At 30.1% G+C, this 14,976-nt stretch overlaps 3 protein-coding genes across 3 annotated transcripts; all 3 read right to left on the reverse strand.

The window, feature by feature from the left end:
* Nucleotides 1–922: 922 nt before the first annotated feature.
* Nucleotides 923–1,567, reverse strand: LOC136090035 (uncharacterized). The gene has a single exon (XM_065816139.1). It carries the CDS (start codon nucleotides 1,565–1,567, stop codon nucleotides 923–925), a length of 645 nt encoding a protein of 214 aa, XP_065672211.1.
* Nucleotides 1,568–7,993: 6,426 nt separating this feature from the next.
* LOC136090036 (histone-lysine N-methyltransferase SETMAR-like) lies at nucleotides 7,994–8,910 on the reverse strand. Its single transcript, XM_065816140.1, has 2 exons — nucleotides 8,817–8,910; nucleotides 7,994–8,769 (listed from the first exon to the last, which is right to left on the reverse strand). Exons 1-2 carry the CDS (start codon nucleotides 8,908–8,910, stop codon nucleotides 7,994–7,996), a joined length of 870 nt encoding a protein of 289 aa, XP_065672212.1.
* A 4,572-nt stretch (nucleotides 8,911–13,482) lies between these two features.
* Nucleotides 13,483–13,956, reverse strand: LOC136090037 (uncharacterized). The gene has a single exon (XM_065816141.1). It carries the CDS (start codon nucleotides 13,954–13,956, stop codon nucleotides 13,483–13,485), a length of 474 nt encoding a protein of 157 aa, XP_065672213.1.
* Nucleotides 13,957–14,976: the final 1,020 nt, after the last annotated feature.

Consider the following 14,976-nt stretch of genomic DNA (forward strand, 5'->3'; position numbering starts at 1 on the left):
ACGCCTCCACTGGAATATTGTCCGGTCCAACTGCCTTACCACACTTCATTCTCCAAATTGCAGCCCTTACTTCCTCCTTGCTCACCTGGGGAACCTCCTGATTCACAACCTATGTCTCTTCTAACCTTCCTTCCCTATCATTCTCTTGATTCATCAGTTCTTCAAAATACTCCTTCCACCTTCCCAAGACACTCTCCTCACTAGACAACACATTTCCATCTTTATCCTTAATCATCCTAACCTGCTGCACATCCTGCCCATCACGGTTTCTCTGTCTGGACAGATCTGAACAGATCCTTTTCCTCTTCCTTAGTGTTCAACTTCTCATACAGATTACTATATGCCTTTTCTTTAGCTTTTGCCACTGCTCTCTTTGTCTTGCCACACTTCTCCTTGTACTTCTGTCTACTTTCTTCATCTTGCTGGAGATGCCAATTCTTCATAGTTAACCGCTTTCCTCTTAAACTTTCCTAAACTTCCTCATTCCATCACCACGTCTTCTTGTCTATCTTCTTCTGTCCTGATGTCACACCAAGTATCTTCCTAGCCACATCCCTCACCGTATTTGACGTCTCATCCCAGGTATCCAGAACACCACCACCCAGTGTCTGTCTCACCTCATCCCTGAACTTTACACAACAGTTCTTATCCTTTAACTTCCACCACCTGATTTTGGGTTCTGTTCTAACTCTCTTCTTCTTCCTCACTTCCAAGACCATCATACATATCACCATCCTATGCTGTTTAGCTACACTCTCTCCTAGTACCACCTTACAATCACTAACCTCTTTCAGGTTTCTTCTCCTACAGAGGATATAGTCGACCTGTGTGCCTCTTCCCCCACTCTTATACGTCACCCTGTGCTATTCCTTTTTCTTAAAATAATTGTTAACTACAGCCAGCTTTATCCTTTTAGCAAAATCTACCACCATTTGTCCTTCTGTATTCCTTTAACCCCATACCTACCCATCACCTCCTCATCGCCACTGTTCCCTTCACCAACATGTCCATTAAAATCTGCTCCAAGAATCATTCTCTCTTCTATAGGAACCTGCAGAACAACTTCATCTAACTCTCTCCAGAATTCTTCTTTCTCCTCAATATCACAACCTACCTGAGGAGCATAAGCACTGATGACATTTATCCCCACCCCATCAATCTCTAACTTTACACAGATCACTCTGTCACTTATTCTCTTTACCTCCACTACACTCTTACTAAACTCCTCTTTCAGAGTTACCCCTAATCCCTTTCTCTTCCTGTCGACTCCATGGTAGAAGAGTTTGAAGCCACCACCAATGCTCCTGGCCTTGCTTCCCTTCCACCTGGTCTCCTGTACACACAGTATGTCCTTCCTCCTCTCCATTGCATCGGCTAGCTCTCTCCCTTTACCGGTCATAGAGCCCACATTCAACGTACCAAATTTAACCTCCACCTTCCTGCTCATCCTCCTCTCTTTCAGCTTCAGAGCTCTCTTTCCCCCTTTCCTCCTCCTCTTTTTCCTTGTCCCAACAGTAGCCCAATTTCCATTAATGCCCTGTTGGGCAACAGCACTAGAGGCGGTCATTGTTAACCCAGGCCCCGACCGATCCGGTATAAAATTCCCAATGTTGATCCGCATCATTTGATTTGGCGCAGTTTTTACACCGAATGCCCTTCCTGACGCAACCCTCCCTATTTATCCGGGCTTGGGACCGGCACTAAAATAAGCTGGTGTGTGCATCTTAGTGGCTAGGTTGGCTTAGTGCAAATAAATTATCAATTAATTTAGATAAAACAAAGTATTTTTTTTTCCATCGCTTTCATGAACGCGATAAAATCCCGTTAAAACTTCCAAAACTTTATATTGGCAGTCAGTTTATAAAAAGAGAACAATCATTAAAATTTTAGGAGTACTCCTTGACGAAAACATTACTTGGACAAATCATATACATTATCTTGAAAGATATGTTACCTTCAATAATTTTAACCTCTTCACCTTTTATTGAATTTAATACATTACCAACTTAAAAAGAATCAAGTAATATATACAATTCTATTACAGATTAGATTACGTCTGTTTCTGATACAAGTAAAAAAACAGCTAATGAAAAAATTGAAGCATTAAAATCAAAAGTTGTGAAGTTGCACAAATACTTTGAAATTAAAAAACAAATAGAATTAAATTTAACACAATCATCTGTTAAAAATGTGACAAAACAAATAACGCTAAAGGAATAGAAGGTTACGATGCTTTATCCTTCATAAATGCTGCTAAAAATAGCGCTATTAAAGTACTAAAAGAAAATTAAAATTTAAAGATTTATATTGTTCTCTATTGTGAAATTACACAATTTGAGAAAAACAGTACAGATATCAGTGTCTATGTATTTGGATACAAAGATTCAGAAGTTTAAGTTTTAAGTGTGTTGAAAACATTTAATAGATTTACTACTAATCTCAAAAGGTGAAACTAACCATTTTTGTTTAATGAAAAAGTTTAATCAGATTACTTTCTTCACAAACATCTAGTCATCAACATGAAGTGAGTTATTGTAGAAATTGCTTACTTGGGTTTAATACTGAAGAATCTTTATCTAAATACAAATTGTATTGTGACACACATAATTCAGTACGTATTGAACTTCTAAATTTAAATTCAACAATGCAATTTATTAATCATAATGGATCATTGAGAGTTCCATTTGCAGTGTATACCGACTTTAAAAGTTTTATCAATCCAATCAACACTTGTATACCAAATCCGAATGATTCCTATACTAAACAGTACCAGAGACATATTCCGAGTTCATTCTGTTATTATATTAAAGGTATTGATGATTTTTACCAAAGCAGTCCAGTCATATTAACTGCAAGTAATGAAACAGATGATGTTGCACAAAAATTTGTTGACAGCATAGAAGAAGATATTAAAAAATCTTGTAACATGATTATATTTTCAAAAAAGATGATATATACTCCCGAAAACAAAGATGATATTAATGCAGCAACAGAATGTCACATTTGTGGAAAAGATCTTGAAAATGATAAAGTACGTGATCACTGCAATATAGAGGTGCTGCTCATAATGTTTGTCATTTAAATTATAAAATTTCAGAACACTTTCCAGTTATATTTCACAATTTATTTGGTTGCGATTGTTACCTGTTTATAAAGAAACTATCTGGAGGAGAGTTAAGTTGTATACAAAACAATGAAGAAAAGTATATTAGTTTTTGTAGAAAAATTAAAGTTCCTGAGTTTTTAGAGATGGTAAGAGTTTTGAAAGCAAACGTGAGCTTTGTTTAATAGACAGTTTTAGATTTATGCCTTCTCATTTAGATAGTTTATCAAATAATTTAGCAAAAGACCAATATAAAAATATCGGAAAATTATATTAAGTTAAAAAATTAAATTTATATTTAGATACGTGTATATATGTGGGCAATGAGTTAACCACAACCTACTCATAAATATAAACGGATGGATAAAAACGAATTGATAAACAGGAAATCGATTACCTGTATACTGGAAAATGATATTACCCTGAAAATCTAAATGATAATCATAATGATTATCCACTTGCACCTGTAAGAATAACTGTTAATAATATTGAAAAATTAATACCGAACTTGAATAATAAGAAAAGTTATATATTTCATCGCGAAAATCTTAAACAGTATGAAAGATTAGGTATAAAGATTACACAACTTCATAATGGTATAAAGTTAGAAAAAAGAGCATGGTTAAGTGAATACATTGAACTAAATACAAATGAAAGAACTAAAGCAACTAATGACTTTGAAAAAGACTTTTTTAAACTCATGAATAATTCAGTATTTTGGAAAACAATGGAGAATATTGAAACATATGTTGATATTAGATTAGTTGCAAACAGAGATAAGGCTATTAAATTAGCATCTCAATTCAACTATGAAAGTAGAACAACATTTGATGAAAACTTAATAGCAATATATATGAAAGAATCAAAATTAAAGTATAACAAAGCAATTTACTTAGGTATGTGTATATTAAATTTAAGTAAAACACTAATGTATAAATTTCACTATGAATACATAAAAAATACATATTCTGATCGAGCAAAACTATTATTCACAGATTCTTTAGCATACGAAATAAAAACAGAAGATTTTTATGCAAATATTTCTAATGATGTTGAAACTAAATTTGATACAAGTGAATTAGACCCAAAGCACCCAGTAATTAACAATGTTTTAAAGTTGGTGCTAATAAGAAAGTAATAAGAGTATTTAAAGATGAATCAGCAGGAGAACAAACTGAAGAATTTCTATAACTTAGATCAATGTTGTATTCTTACAAAGTACACGGAAAAGATATCAAAAAATGTAAGGGAGTAAAAAGAAAATGTTAAAAAATATATAAAACATGAAGATTATAAAGATTGTTTATAAAGGAAAAGGCATCATATTAGGAGATTTAATGAAATAAGATCCCATTTACATAAAATTTGCACAGAAGAGATCAACAAAATAGCATTATGCTCAGAAAACGATGAAAGAGTTATTTTACAAGATGGTTTACACATTAGCATATGGGCACTACAAACTAAAAGAGATCAATAGCAAAGAGGTCAATTAGGCAATGAGGTCACATAAGTCAAAGAGGTCAAATAGGCCAAAAGAGTTATTTAAGAAGAAAAAAGAAAGAATTTATAATTAAAAAATGGAAAATAACAATTATCATAAACTTATCAATGTTGAAGAAATAATTTTACCAAATGAGCCATTAACATATTTTCAGTTAATCGAAGCAGCAAAAAAACTAAAAATAAACCATTTTAAAGGTGTATTTGTAAGAGGTGAATTACCTTAAAATATACAAAAAAAAGAATGCGGAATAATAAATACCGGAGATTCAAGCACGCAGGAATTGCTTTGGATTTGCTGGTACAAAGATGGAGATAAAAAACGTTTGACTTTTATGCTCAACCACCACTAGTTAAAGATGTTAATTATTTAAAAAGACCTGTTTATTATAATAGTGAAAGAGTTCAGTTTGGAAATATCTCATTTTGTGGACACTTGTGTCTATATTTTTTAAAAAAACTAGATGAAGGATTTGATTTTCAGAACATTATTAATAATCAATGGTAAAAAATAAGTTTCTTTTTTGTATTGTATATGAAAATCAAAATTACTATTGACAAATTTGGATGCAGTAAAAATTAAATTACAAATCAAGTAGCAAATGGTTCAACAACATCTCAAGTTACTAACTTGTTTATTAGGAGAGATGGACAAAATAATGCAAGCAGTAATATTAACATGAGTTCTTATGAATTGATAAATGTAGCAGAACCTACAAACTCAAATGACGCTGCTACAAAAAGTTATGTTGATAATAGAATGCCTAATCCTAGCAGTTTACAAATAATACCAAATTCAAGATTAAAATGCATGGGAGTAAAATCGCAGACTCTGCACCACATACATGTGCTAATGGATCAACAATTTTTATTCAAAATGGTGGTCCTGGTATTATCAGAAAACTATGATTAGCATTAACATGAACAAGTGCTATTGGAACTGTACCAAATAAAGAATTTATTAAAATATACGCGGATAATACACTTTGCATAGGAAATTTTTCTTCCTCTCCAGATATTAACAGAATATATGGTATAGGTTTAACCACTGATTTTTTATTTTCTTCACTTGGTGGACCATATTATGAAAACTCTTTACAACGTCGTAATCTACCCACTAATAATGGATTAGGAGGATACTTTACACTTGATTTACCATTTAAAGTCAATCTAGCAATTGAATTGCTCAATAAAACTGCTAATACACTAACATATTTGCTACAACATAGTTGAAATGAGTATAAAAACTATAGATAGAGTTATTGGTAGAAAAAAATGAGCCAGAAAAAGATATTACCGTCTTTTGTATTACCTTTCTGCACGGCGTTAATTTTTTGCCGAAAATCTTTCAACGCGAATTGTTTGCGCCACTCTCAAAGTTAAGTGTCGAGTAGAATGGAGTATTTTCACGTTTGATTCGGTCTTCAGTAAAATATACAATTAAATGGCCAAGGTTCACGGCTTAATTGGTCATGAAGTGAATGTTTTAATATGTTAAAATGTTAAATTATAAGTTATGCTTTTTTATTTATAGACGAATATATATATATTTTTACATATTGTTCGTATTATTTAAATCATGAAAAATAAGTCTACAAAAGGATGCTCGATAAACCGCTACTTTATCTCTTCAATACACATTGTTTTACATTTGATATTGGTACTCACATTAATAACTTTCTTTTTAGCTAGAGATTTTTAAAGACTTTGAAATGTATATATATATATATATATATATATATATATATATATATATATATATATATATATATATATATATACATATATATATATATATAATATATATATATACATAATATATATATATATATATATTATATATATATATATATATATAATATATATATATATATATTATATATATATATATAATATATATATATATTATATATATATTATATATATATATTTATTATATATAAATATATATATATATATAATATATATATATATATATATATATATATATATATATATATATATATATATATATATATTATATATATATATATAATATATATATATATATCTTGAGATATCGTATACGTTTTTAAAAAAATTGACAATTTTGATTTTTAAAAAGTCTTTAAACCTAAATTATTGAGTTGCCTTTAAGATCTCAAACTATTATATGACTCGAGCATAAGTCAAGTCAATTTTGGAAATCTTTGGTTATGGTGCACATAACAATATCATTAGCATAAAGAAAATGGTATATATCTATATCTATATAGATATATATATATATACCATATATACCATATATATATATATATATATATATATATATATATATATATATATATATATATATATATATATATATATATATATATATATAGATATATTAATGATTTCGTTAATAGTATAATTTCAGCACTATTAAAATGGCAAATATATCAATAAATGACAGAAATTGAATAATTGTTTTACATGAAGAGGGCTATAGTCAAGTTAAAATTGCCAAATATGTAAACTGTTCACGAGCCTCAGTTCAAAAAATAGTTAAAATATATAATGAAACTGGTGGTGTAGTGCATAAAAAGAAGCCTAGTCGTCCCAAGAAGTTAAGCCTACGTTATGAACAGTTTTTAAAAATAACAGCGCTACGAAATCGCAAGAAAGTAAGCGCAGAACTCGTTCAAGATCTTAAAAGAGCTAGTGGAACCTTAGCACATGCATCTACCGTGTGACGATCTTTAATAAAATCTGGATTAAAAGGCTGTGTAGCTATTAAAAAACCTTTACTACGCAAAGGTAATAAAGAAAAAAGATTAAATTTCACCAGAGAGCACAAAGAGTTGCAGAAAAATCAATGGGACAAGGTATTGTTTACAGACGAATCTAAATTTCAAATATTTGGGACGAACAGACGTCAGTATGTTAAGCGAAGAAAGGGAGAGGCATTGAAGGAGCCATATCTAGCATCAAATATCAAACATGGTGGAGGGAATACTCAAGCTTGGGGGTGTATTTCAATAAAACGGGTAGGAGATTTTGTTAGAATAATAGAAAGCTTACAGGTGAAAAATATTTTACATAATCATACTGTGTCTTCTGGACGACAACTGATCGGGGATTATTTTATCCTACAACAGGATTACAATCCTAAACATACATGCAAATTAATTAAAAATTCTTTGTCAAATTTGGAAGAGGAGGAGTGCACCATGCCTTGACCGCTTCAGAGCCCTGATTTGAATATAATCGAACATGTTTGGGACTGCTTAGACACAAAGAAGCAGGAAAGGTTGCCAAAGAATGTAAATGAGCTTTGGAATGTTATAAAAGAGGAACGGTACTTAGGTCGTTAGGAAAGTTCGTAGAACTCCCCTATTAAAAAAAAAAGAAGAGTTTTTTTAAATTCTATTTTATCAAATGTTCAAAATAATGTCCATCGTTATCTATACAAAGTCGCATCATTTCAAGCCATTTGTCAAACGTTTTTTTATACTCTTCTTTGAGTATACTTTGAAGTAGCTTCGTTATGCGAGTTTTTTGACTTTCGACGTCAGTATCGTCATCAAGATTTTTCTTTATCAAGTCGAATAGCCAATAATTGGATGGAGCTAAGTCTGGTGAGTATGGTGGGTGGCGAATTATTGTAATTCCAGCTTGGTTTAGACAATTTGTGACGGTTTCAGTCACATGGGGTCGAGCGTTATCATGGAGAAATTTGAAATTTTGAGTGCCTGTTTTAGGTCTTTGCTTATTTATTTCGCATATAAGAGGTTTCAAACAATTTTTTATATAATATTTGCTAGTAATGGTGTCTCCCTTTTCAACATAACCCAAATGAACAACAGCTGTTGTTTTGAAGAAGATGTAGAACATGTTTTTCGGCTGAAACCTGTCGCATCTTACTATAGTTCTTGGACTTTCACCTTCACCGACCCAACTAGCATTAGCCGACTTGTGTCCAATTTGTCTCAAATAAAACCACGACTCATCCCCTGTAATAATATCACATAATCTCCATGGGCCGTTTCTGAAAAAGGCTAAATTTCCCTTACATGCCTCAACTCTATTCTTGCGATTTTGATCGGTTAACTCGTGGGGTATCCAACGTGATGTTAGTTTTCTTTTTTTAAGTGCATTGTGAATGATTTCGTTGATTGTTAAACGATTAATTGATGTCAGGGCTTCAATTATACCTTGGTTTAGGTACTATATTTTGGAGCTTGGTTACCATGAACTAAAACCAACTCATCAAATATGGCTTGTGCTGAAACTCCAAGTAGAGCACGGGCTTTAATATATGCTCGATATTCAAATTTTTCCATTTTTAAATTTTTTTTTTAATGTATATAATAAAATTTAAATAATAATAAATTTCAATATAATTAATAAAACTTGTATTGTATTACACAATTTAATAAAAAGTATGTTTGTACCTATATTTTTGTTTTAATTTCATTTTGTTTGACGTTTTATCTTATATATATTCATATATATATATATATGAATATATATATATATATATATATATATATATATATATATATATATATATATATATATATATATATATATATTCATTATCTTTATTGAATTCTTTCTTTTGAAACATGTTATACATAAAACATGTTAAACATGTAAGTTCTCATTTAGTTTTATAATAAATGATATAAGCTGAACATATCTAGTTTTTAGCTTGTATAAAAGTTTTATAAAACAATTAACAATATTAACTTTAAAACAGGCACGTGCTGAAGGGTATTTTATAAAAAGTACATGATAAAATCTCAATGCTGCGACCAAGGTAGCAGCATGGATTTTGCCTACCCCTCTCTAATAATTATTTTATAAAGATATGATCTTAAAAAGATAAATTTTTAATTAAATATATCAAGTGCTACTTTCCAATCCATGTTTTTGAATTACATAATCATACACTGTATGACTGCATTATACCACTGCATATGTACACAGTTTCGTATTAAAGGGCTGTACCAATGAAACATGGATTGGATGGCCGATAAAGCTTTCTATACGCTCTAAGACAAAACCATGCAGAGGTTAAATGAAACGTTCTCGGTTAAAATCATACTAAGCATAAATAAAAGAATTTGGGCACTGGGCACTATTTTTTTACAAAAATATCAATGATTTTTTGTGCGAAGCACTTTATATTAAATATTATTTAAGAGTTATTTTTAGATGTTTTTGAAATATTGTTAATCTTTTTTTTGGTTTAGAGAATATTAAAATATTATAATTAAAAACTTGAAAAACATTTTTTGTATGTTTTCTAGAAAAGTTCATTTTAAAAGTTTGTTTGTTTTAGCCTAAGAAAAGTTCTTCAACCTAAAAAAATTCTTTAACCTTTTTTTTTAATCTAACCCTTTAATCTTTTTCTTTAACCAAAGAAAAGTTTATTTTAGCCTAGAAAAGTTCATTTTAAAATACTTTTTGAATAATTAGTCGTCAATTGTTTAAACAGAAAGAACAAGGTGACATAACTCATTTTGAAGTTAATATCTAGTTTAAATACTAGGTGAATAAAACCTCCACTTTGGTTAGGCACACGATTTTACTATTATCTTTATCTCTGGCTATAATTAAAACCAAAGTACGCGGATAATAAAGGCGTTTTCAGAATGAGTTCGTTTTTTAAATTTGGATAACTGGTTTCTGGTTATAACAATTTTTGTTGGGCTCAATAACGCCTATTTTGCGTCAAGATTTGTTGAGTTTTCCTTAAAGATTTATGGCACCAAATTTTGATAATAAATATTCAAATGCCATCAATGAGAAAGAATTTCATTAAAGTTCTTATGCTAAATTATTTTTATTGTTTTCTTTTTTACTAAAGAATCAAGTCATTCAATTATATAAATTATTATTCTCATATTAGGCCCTTAGGTAAGAATCCCACTTCTCGTTTGCCCCATTTGGGGCAATTGGATCTAAAACTTTAAAAGCTTTGTTAAAACCATAAAAAATTAACTTTAAATTTTGGTTGACGTCAAGTTAAATTTTTGTGCCTTTTGCAGATCCCACGAAACTATTTTTATGTAGGAGTTCCATTCTTAAATGCTTTTTATGTTTTAAAGCAACATTTTCAGATTATTTTGGAAATTGCAATCAACCAAATCCGATTCCTAAAGCACAATTATATGCAAAAATTATATGCTGCACAATTATATGCAATTAATTAATTTCTTTTCTTCTTCTTCGTCTAAAATAGTTGGATGTCCAGGTTTGGCTCCCATTTCTGTTAGTCCAAAAAGTCAAACTTGAAACGAACATCATAGAATGTCAAAAACTTTACATGCTGCTCGTTGCGAAACTCCATTTTTAACAGCTTTAATTGCTGATATCATCGGTTCATCATTCCATAAACGGTGTTTTCTGCGTTTGCTTCTCTGTTTTTCAAATTTCGTTGAATTTTTTTATTTTTACTATTTTTTTCCATTCTAAAGTAAAAAACACCATGAAAATTTAGTTATAAAATAGTTATGTCTATCTAAAAATAAATCTCTATGTTTCTATGATCATGTATATATATATATTTATGTATATATATATATATATATATATATATATATATATATATATATATATATATATATATATATATATATATATTTATGTATATATATATATATATATATATATATATATATATATATATATATATATATATTTATGTATATATATATATATATATATATATATATATATATATATATATATATTTTTTTTAAACTTACATTTTCAAACTTTGCGATAGGTGTTACGAAATTTAAGATTTATTGTTATTAATGCGAATACCAGCTATATTATTTTGAAGATAATATAATGCCGCTTTACAAAAACTGTAGTTTTTATCATGTTATAAAACAGTAAAGTTTTTATTTTGTAAATTAATTTAGCTCACTTTACCCCTCATTTTTCTGTCTAATGGGGTAAAGTGAACTAGTCTTTTTGTTATGTTTTTTTATCAAATACTTTTAGTAGAGTTGTATATATATATCGTAATTACTTAACTAAATTGTTTACTCTTAAAATAAATGTTTGCGCTAGAAATTTTCTTGAAATTTATTTCAGAAATATAATATATTAAAACAATGCCAAGAATCTGCATTAAGAAAAAAGAATCTCGAAAGAAAACATATGCACCTAATTTGGTATCACATATCTAATTCTCAGTAGGTAACCCTTCAAACATTTGCACTTAATTTAGCTAATTGCTTATCTTTGATCGTCATATAAGTCATATTTCTTGAGAAACTGTTTAAAAAGCAATTGAAAATTATATGACTGTTTTGTGTTTGCCAACACACTGTTCGCATCTGCTACAGCCACTTGATGTGGGTGTCTTTCGCCAAGTTAAACATGTATAGCGTAAAATTCTGACTAATTGGTATACCGAGTCAATGCTGAAGGTGGTTGGGAAATTTGTTTTTCCATCTTTGCTAAAAAAACTTGATCCATCTACTATATCATCTGACAAGTTAACTCCTTCCGAAATCTATAAACACCCTTTTTCTCAAAAAACAAATAATTGTGACGAACAACATCTCTCAAACATCACTTTGAACACCAGTGGCAATGATCAAAACAATACTTGTGAAATTTTTGTTATTGCAAAGTCAAAAAACAAATACAATTCTTACAAAACTATAATATCAGTAGACAAAGAATTAAGCAAAATAAAACAACTATTATTATCAGATGTAGATTATTTTAATGGAAATAAAACCATAAGAGAAATAGTAAAAGAACACTTAATGGCCACAAAGGGTGTGTCCACAAGGTTTGTTCATACAACAAGCGACCTACAAAAAAAAAATAAAAAGTCGCTATGGAGGTGAGTGTCTTACATCAGAAGATACGTTTAAAAGATTAAACAATAAAGAAAATGAAGGCTTTAAAAGTAAGATCAAGCAGCAAGGCAAAATTTGAAATAAAAAAAATAATTTATCAAAAATAACAAACACATAAGAGTTAAAGATGAAGTAGTTCACTTCACCCCAACGTGGGGGTAAAATAAATTAGTGAACATGTTGTTTTTTGAATACATATATAGTATTGTAATTACCTCAGTTTACCCTATATGGTAACGTTGCAAAATAGTGGCATAAAATCGTTTTATTTTTTTGCTTGTTGCGCTATCGTCAGTGGAAGCTTTTTAAACATTGAAAAAATACTAACTGAAATAATAACCAAAAAAAATATTGCTGTCCCATGCCAAACCCTCAGTCGATGTAGCGGCACTTCTTTGTAGCAGCAGGCTATAAGATAGTCGATGTATGTACTGAAGTCAATAAATATTCCATTTGTTTATATTAAAAACCACTTTGAGCAAGTCAACAACACGAAAGCGCAATAAGTGAAAAAATAAAACGATTTTACGCCACTATTCTGCAACATTACCCATATATATATACAGTGCTGACTCAAGGTATTTCGCCTCCCGAGGCAAGACCCCAGTTTGCCGCCCTAACTAAAAAGCACGAATATATTAAAAAAATACCTTAAAGTAAAACTATGAGTGACGTATAAAATCGTATATTTGCAAAACATTAAATCCAAACAGTACAAACACAAAAAGCAAGCAAAATACATACAAAATAGGCATATTTTAACATGACTTAGTGAAAGAAGTTTACTTTCCTACTCTTTTCAGATGCAAAAGCCTTCAATAATTCAGTAAAATCTAGTTTTTTAGCCATATCACTTTCTATGGAAATTAAAGAAAGTCCTGTCAAACGATTTTGTGACATAGTAGATTTTAAGAAATCTTTAATTAATTTCAGTTTTAAAAAACTACGCTCTCCAGATGAAACTGATACTGGCTGTGTTAACAGAATTCGTAAAGCAATAAAAAGGAGTGAAATGATTGTTTCTTAAAAAAAACTTTTCTTTGAAAAATCTTTTTTAATATTTGTAATATCGTACAGGAGTTGAAAAGCATCCCAGTATTCATTTAACTGGTTAAATCTTTCTTCAATCGAATTTATAGCACTATCCAAAATGCAATTAAAACATTCTATTTTAAATCTATCTTTTGGATTTATAATGGGATCATCTTGAGTTTCATAAGAAAGCATCTGTTTTTTAAACCTTGGTCTAATAGAAACTTCAAATGAAAATGATGGCTCCAAATCTAATTCAGCTACAATTAATTCTGCATCAGAAATAACTTTTTCAAAAGCTTCATCTGAGCGATATAACTTTAAGAAGTTAACAATTTTGTTCAAAGTTTGTTTGGCTTCAGAAATGTCAATTTCAATATTCTGAATAACTTTGCTTGCAAAGTTTACTTGTTTGGAAATATTGAACCATATCACAGTACAGCAACAAAATTTAAAGTTTTTCATCTTTTGAGCTAATACCTCTGCTTCATGACATGTAGATGGATCATAAGAAATGTACTGGCTGATTTCAAAAAGAGCATCAAAGATTTCTCTAGCACAGTATTGAAAAGGTCGCACAGCGACCAATCCTGCTTTCCCATCTTGTTGCACTCAAAGGTTTTGGAAAGATTTTTTTTCCAAGATGATTTTTCAAAACTGTCCATCTACGAGATGATCCACTAAGAAAGTTATAAATGGCTTGCACAATTTCAAAATAAGCCACAGCCTCTCTAAATGATTTTTCAGCATCATTAACAAGCAAATTTAATGAATGAGCATGACATGGTACAAAGAAGACTCTGCTGTTCTTTTCCAATATTTTTTTCTGCACTCCTGACTGATGTCCTCTCATATTCGCACCGTTGTCGTAGCCCTGTGCACGCCTATCTTCAATTGGAATCCCAGTTTGAGTCAACATTTGTAGAATAACATCTGTGAGTGCTGCACCAGTTGTTTGCTCTACAGGTATGAAATCAGTGAAATGTTCACAGACTTTAACTTCAGCATTTTCCATCTAAACAAAACGTAGCACAATTGACATTTGTTCCACTTTACTCACATCTTGGGTACAATCCACTATAATGTAAAAATATTTTGCCATTTTCAATTTTGACATAATTTCTTCACGAATTCGTTTTGCAATTATTTGAATGAGTTCATTTTGTATATTTTTCCCCAAGTAATGGGTGTTAATCTCCTCATTCTTTATTCGGTGAACATGATTTGTCATAACTGCATCAAATTGTGCTAGCAGTTCAACTAGTTTTAGGAAGTTTCCATTACTTTTCTCATGTAAAACATCAGAATTTCCACGAAAGGCAAGACATTATTCTCCTAAAAATGTCACTATTGCAAATAATCTTTCCAGAACTAACTGCCAACGCTGTATCTCTGCACTGAGTAGTCATTGTTGTGATGCATCAATTGTTTTGTTGGTATCTAGTCGGTTTGCTGATTCCATCCATTTGCTTAATGAACAGATGT

The sequence above is a fragment of the Hydra vulgaris genome, chromosome 13, assembly GCF_038396675.1.
Source record: "Hydra vulgaris chromosome 13, alternate assembly HydraT2T_AEP".
Taxonomy (NCBI): domain Eukaryota; kingdom Metazoa; phylum Cnidaria; class Hydrozoa; order Anthoathecata; family Hydridae; genus Hydra; species Hydra vulgaris.

What these genes read in the sequence shown, in the direction of transcription:
- LOC136090036 (XM_065816140.1), bottom strand. Translation starts at nt 8,910, where the DNA reads ATGGAAAAATTTGAATATCGAGCATATATTAAAGCCCGTGCTCTACTT. An exon ending in TGAGTTGGTTTTAGTTCATG is followed by an intron (nt 8,770 to 8,816) that starts GTAACCAAGCTC and finishes GTATAATTGAAG; the next exon opens with CCCTGACATCAATTAATCGT.
- LOC136090035 (XM_065816139.1), bottom strand. Translation starts at nt 1,567, where the DNA reads ATGACCGCCTCTAGTGCTGTTGCCCAACAGGGCATTAATGGAAATTGG.
- LOC136090037 (XM_065816141.1), bottom strand. Translation starts at nt 13,956, where the DNA reads ATGAAAAACTTTAAATTTTGTTGCTGTACTGTGATATGGTTCAATATT.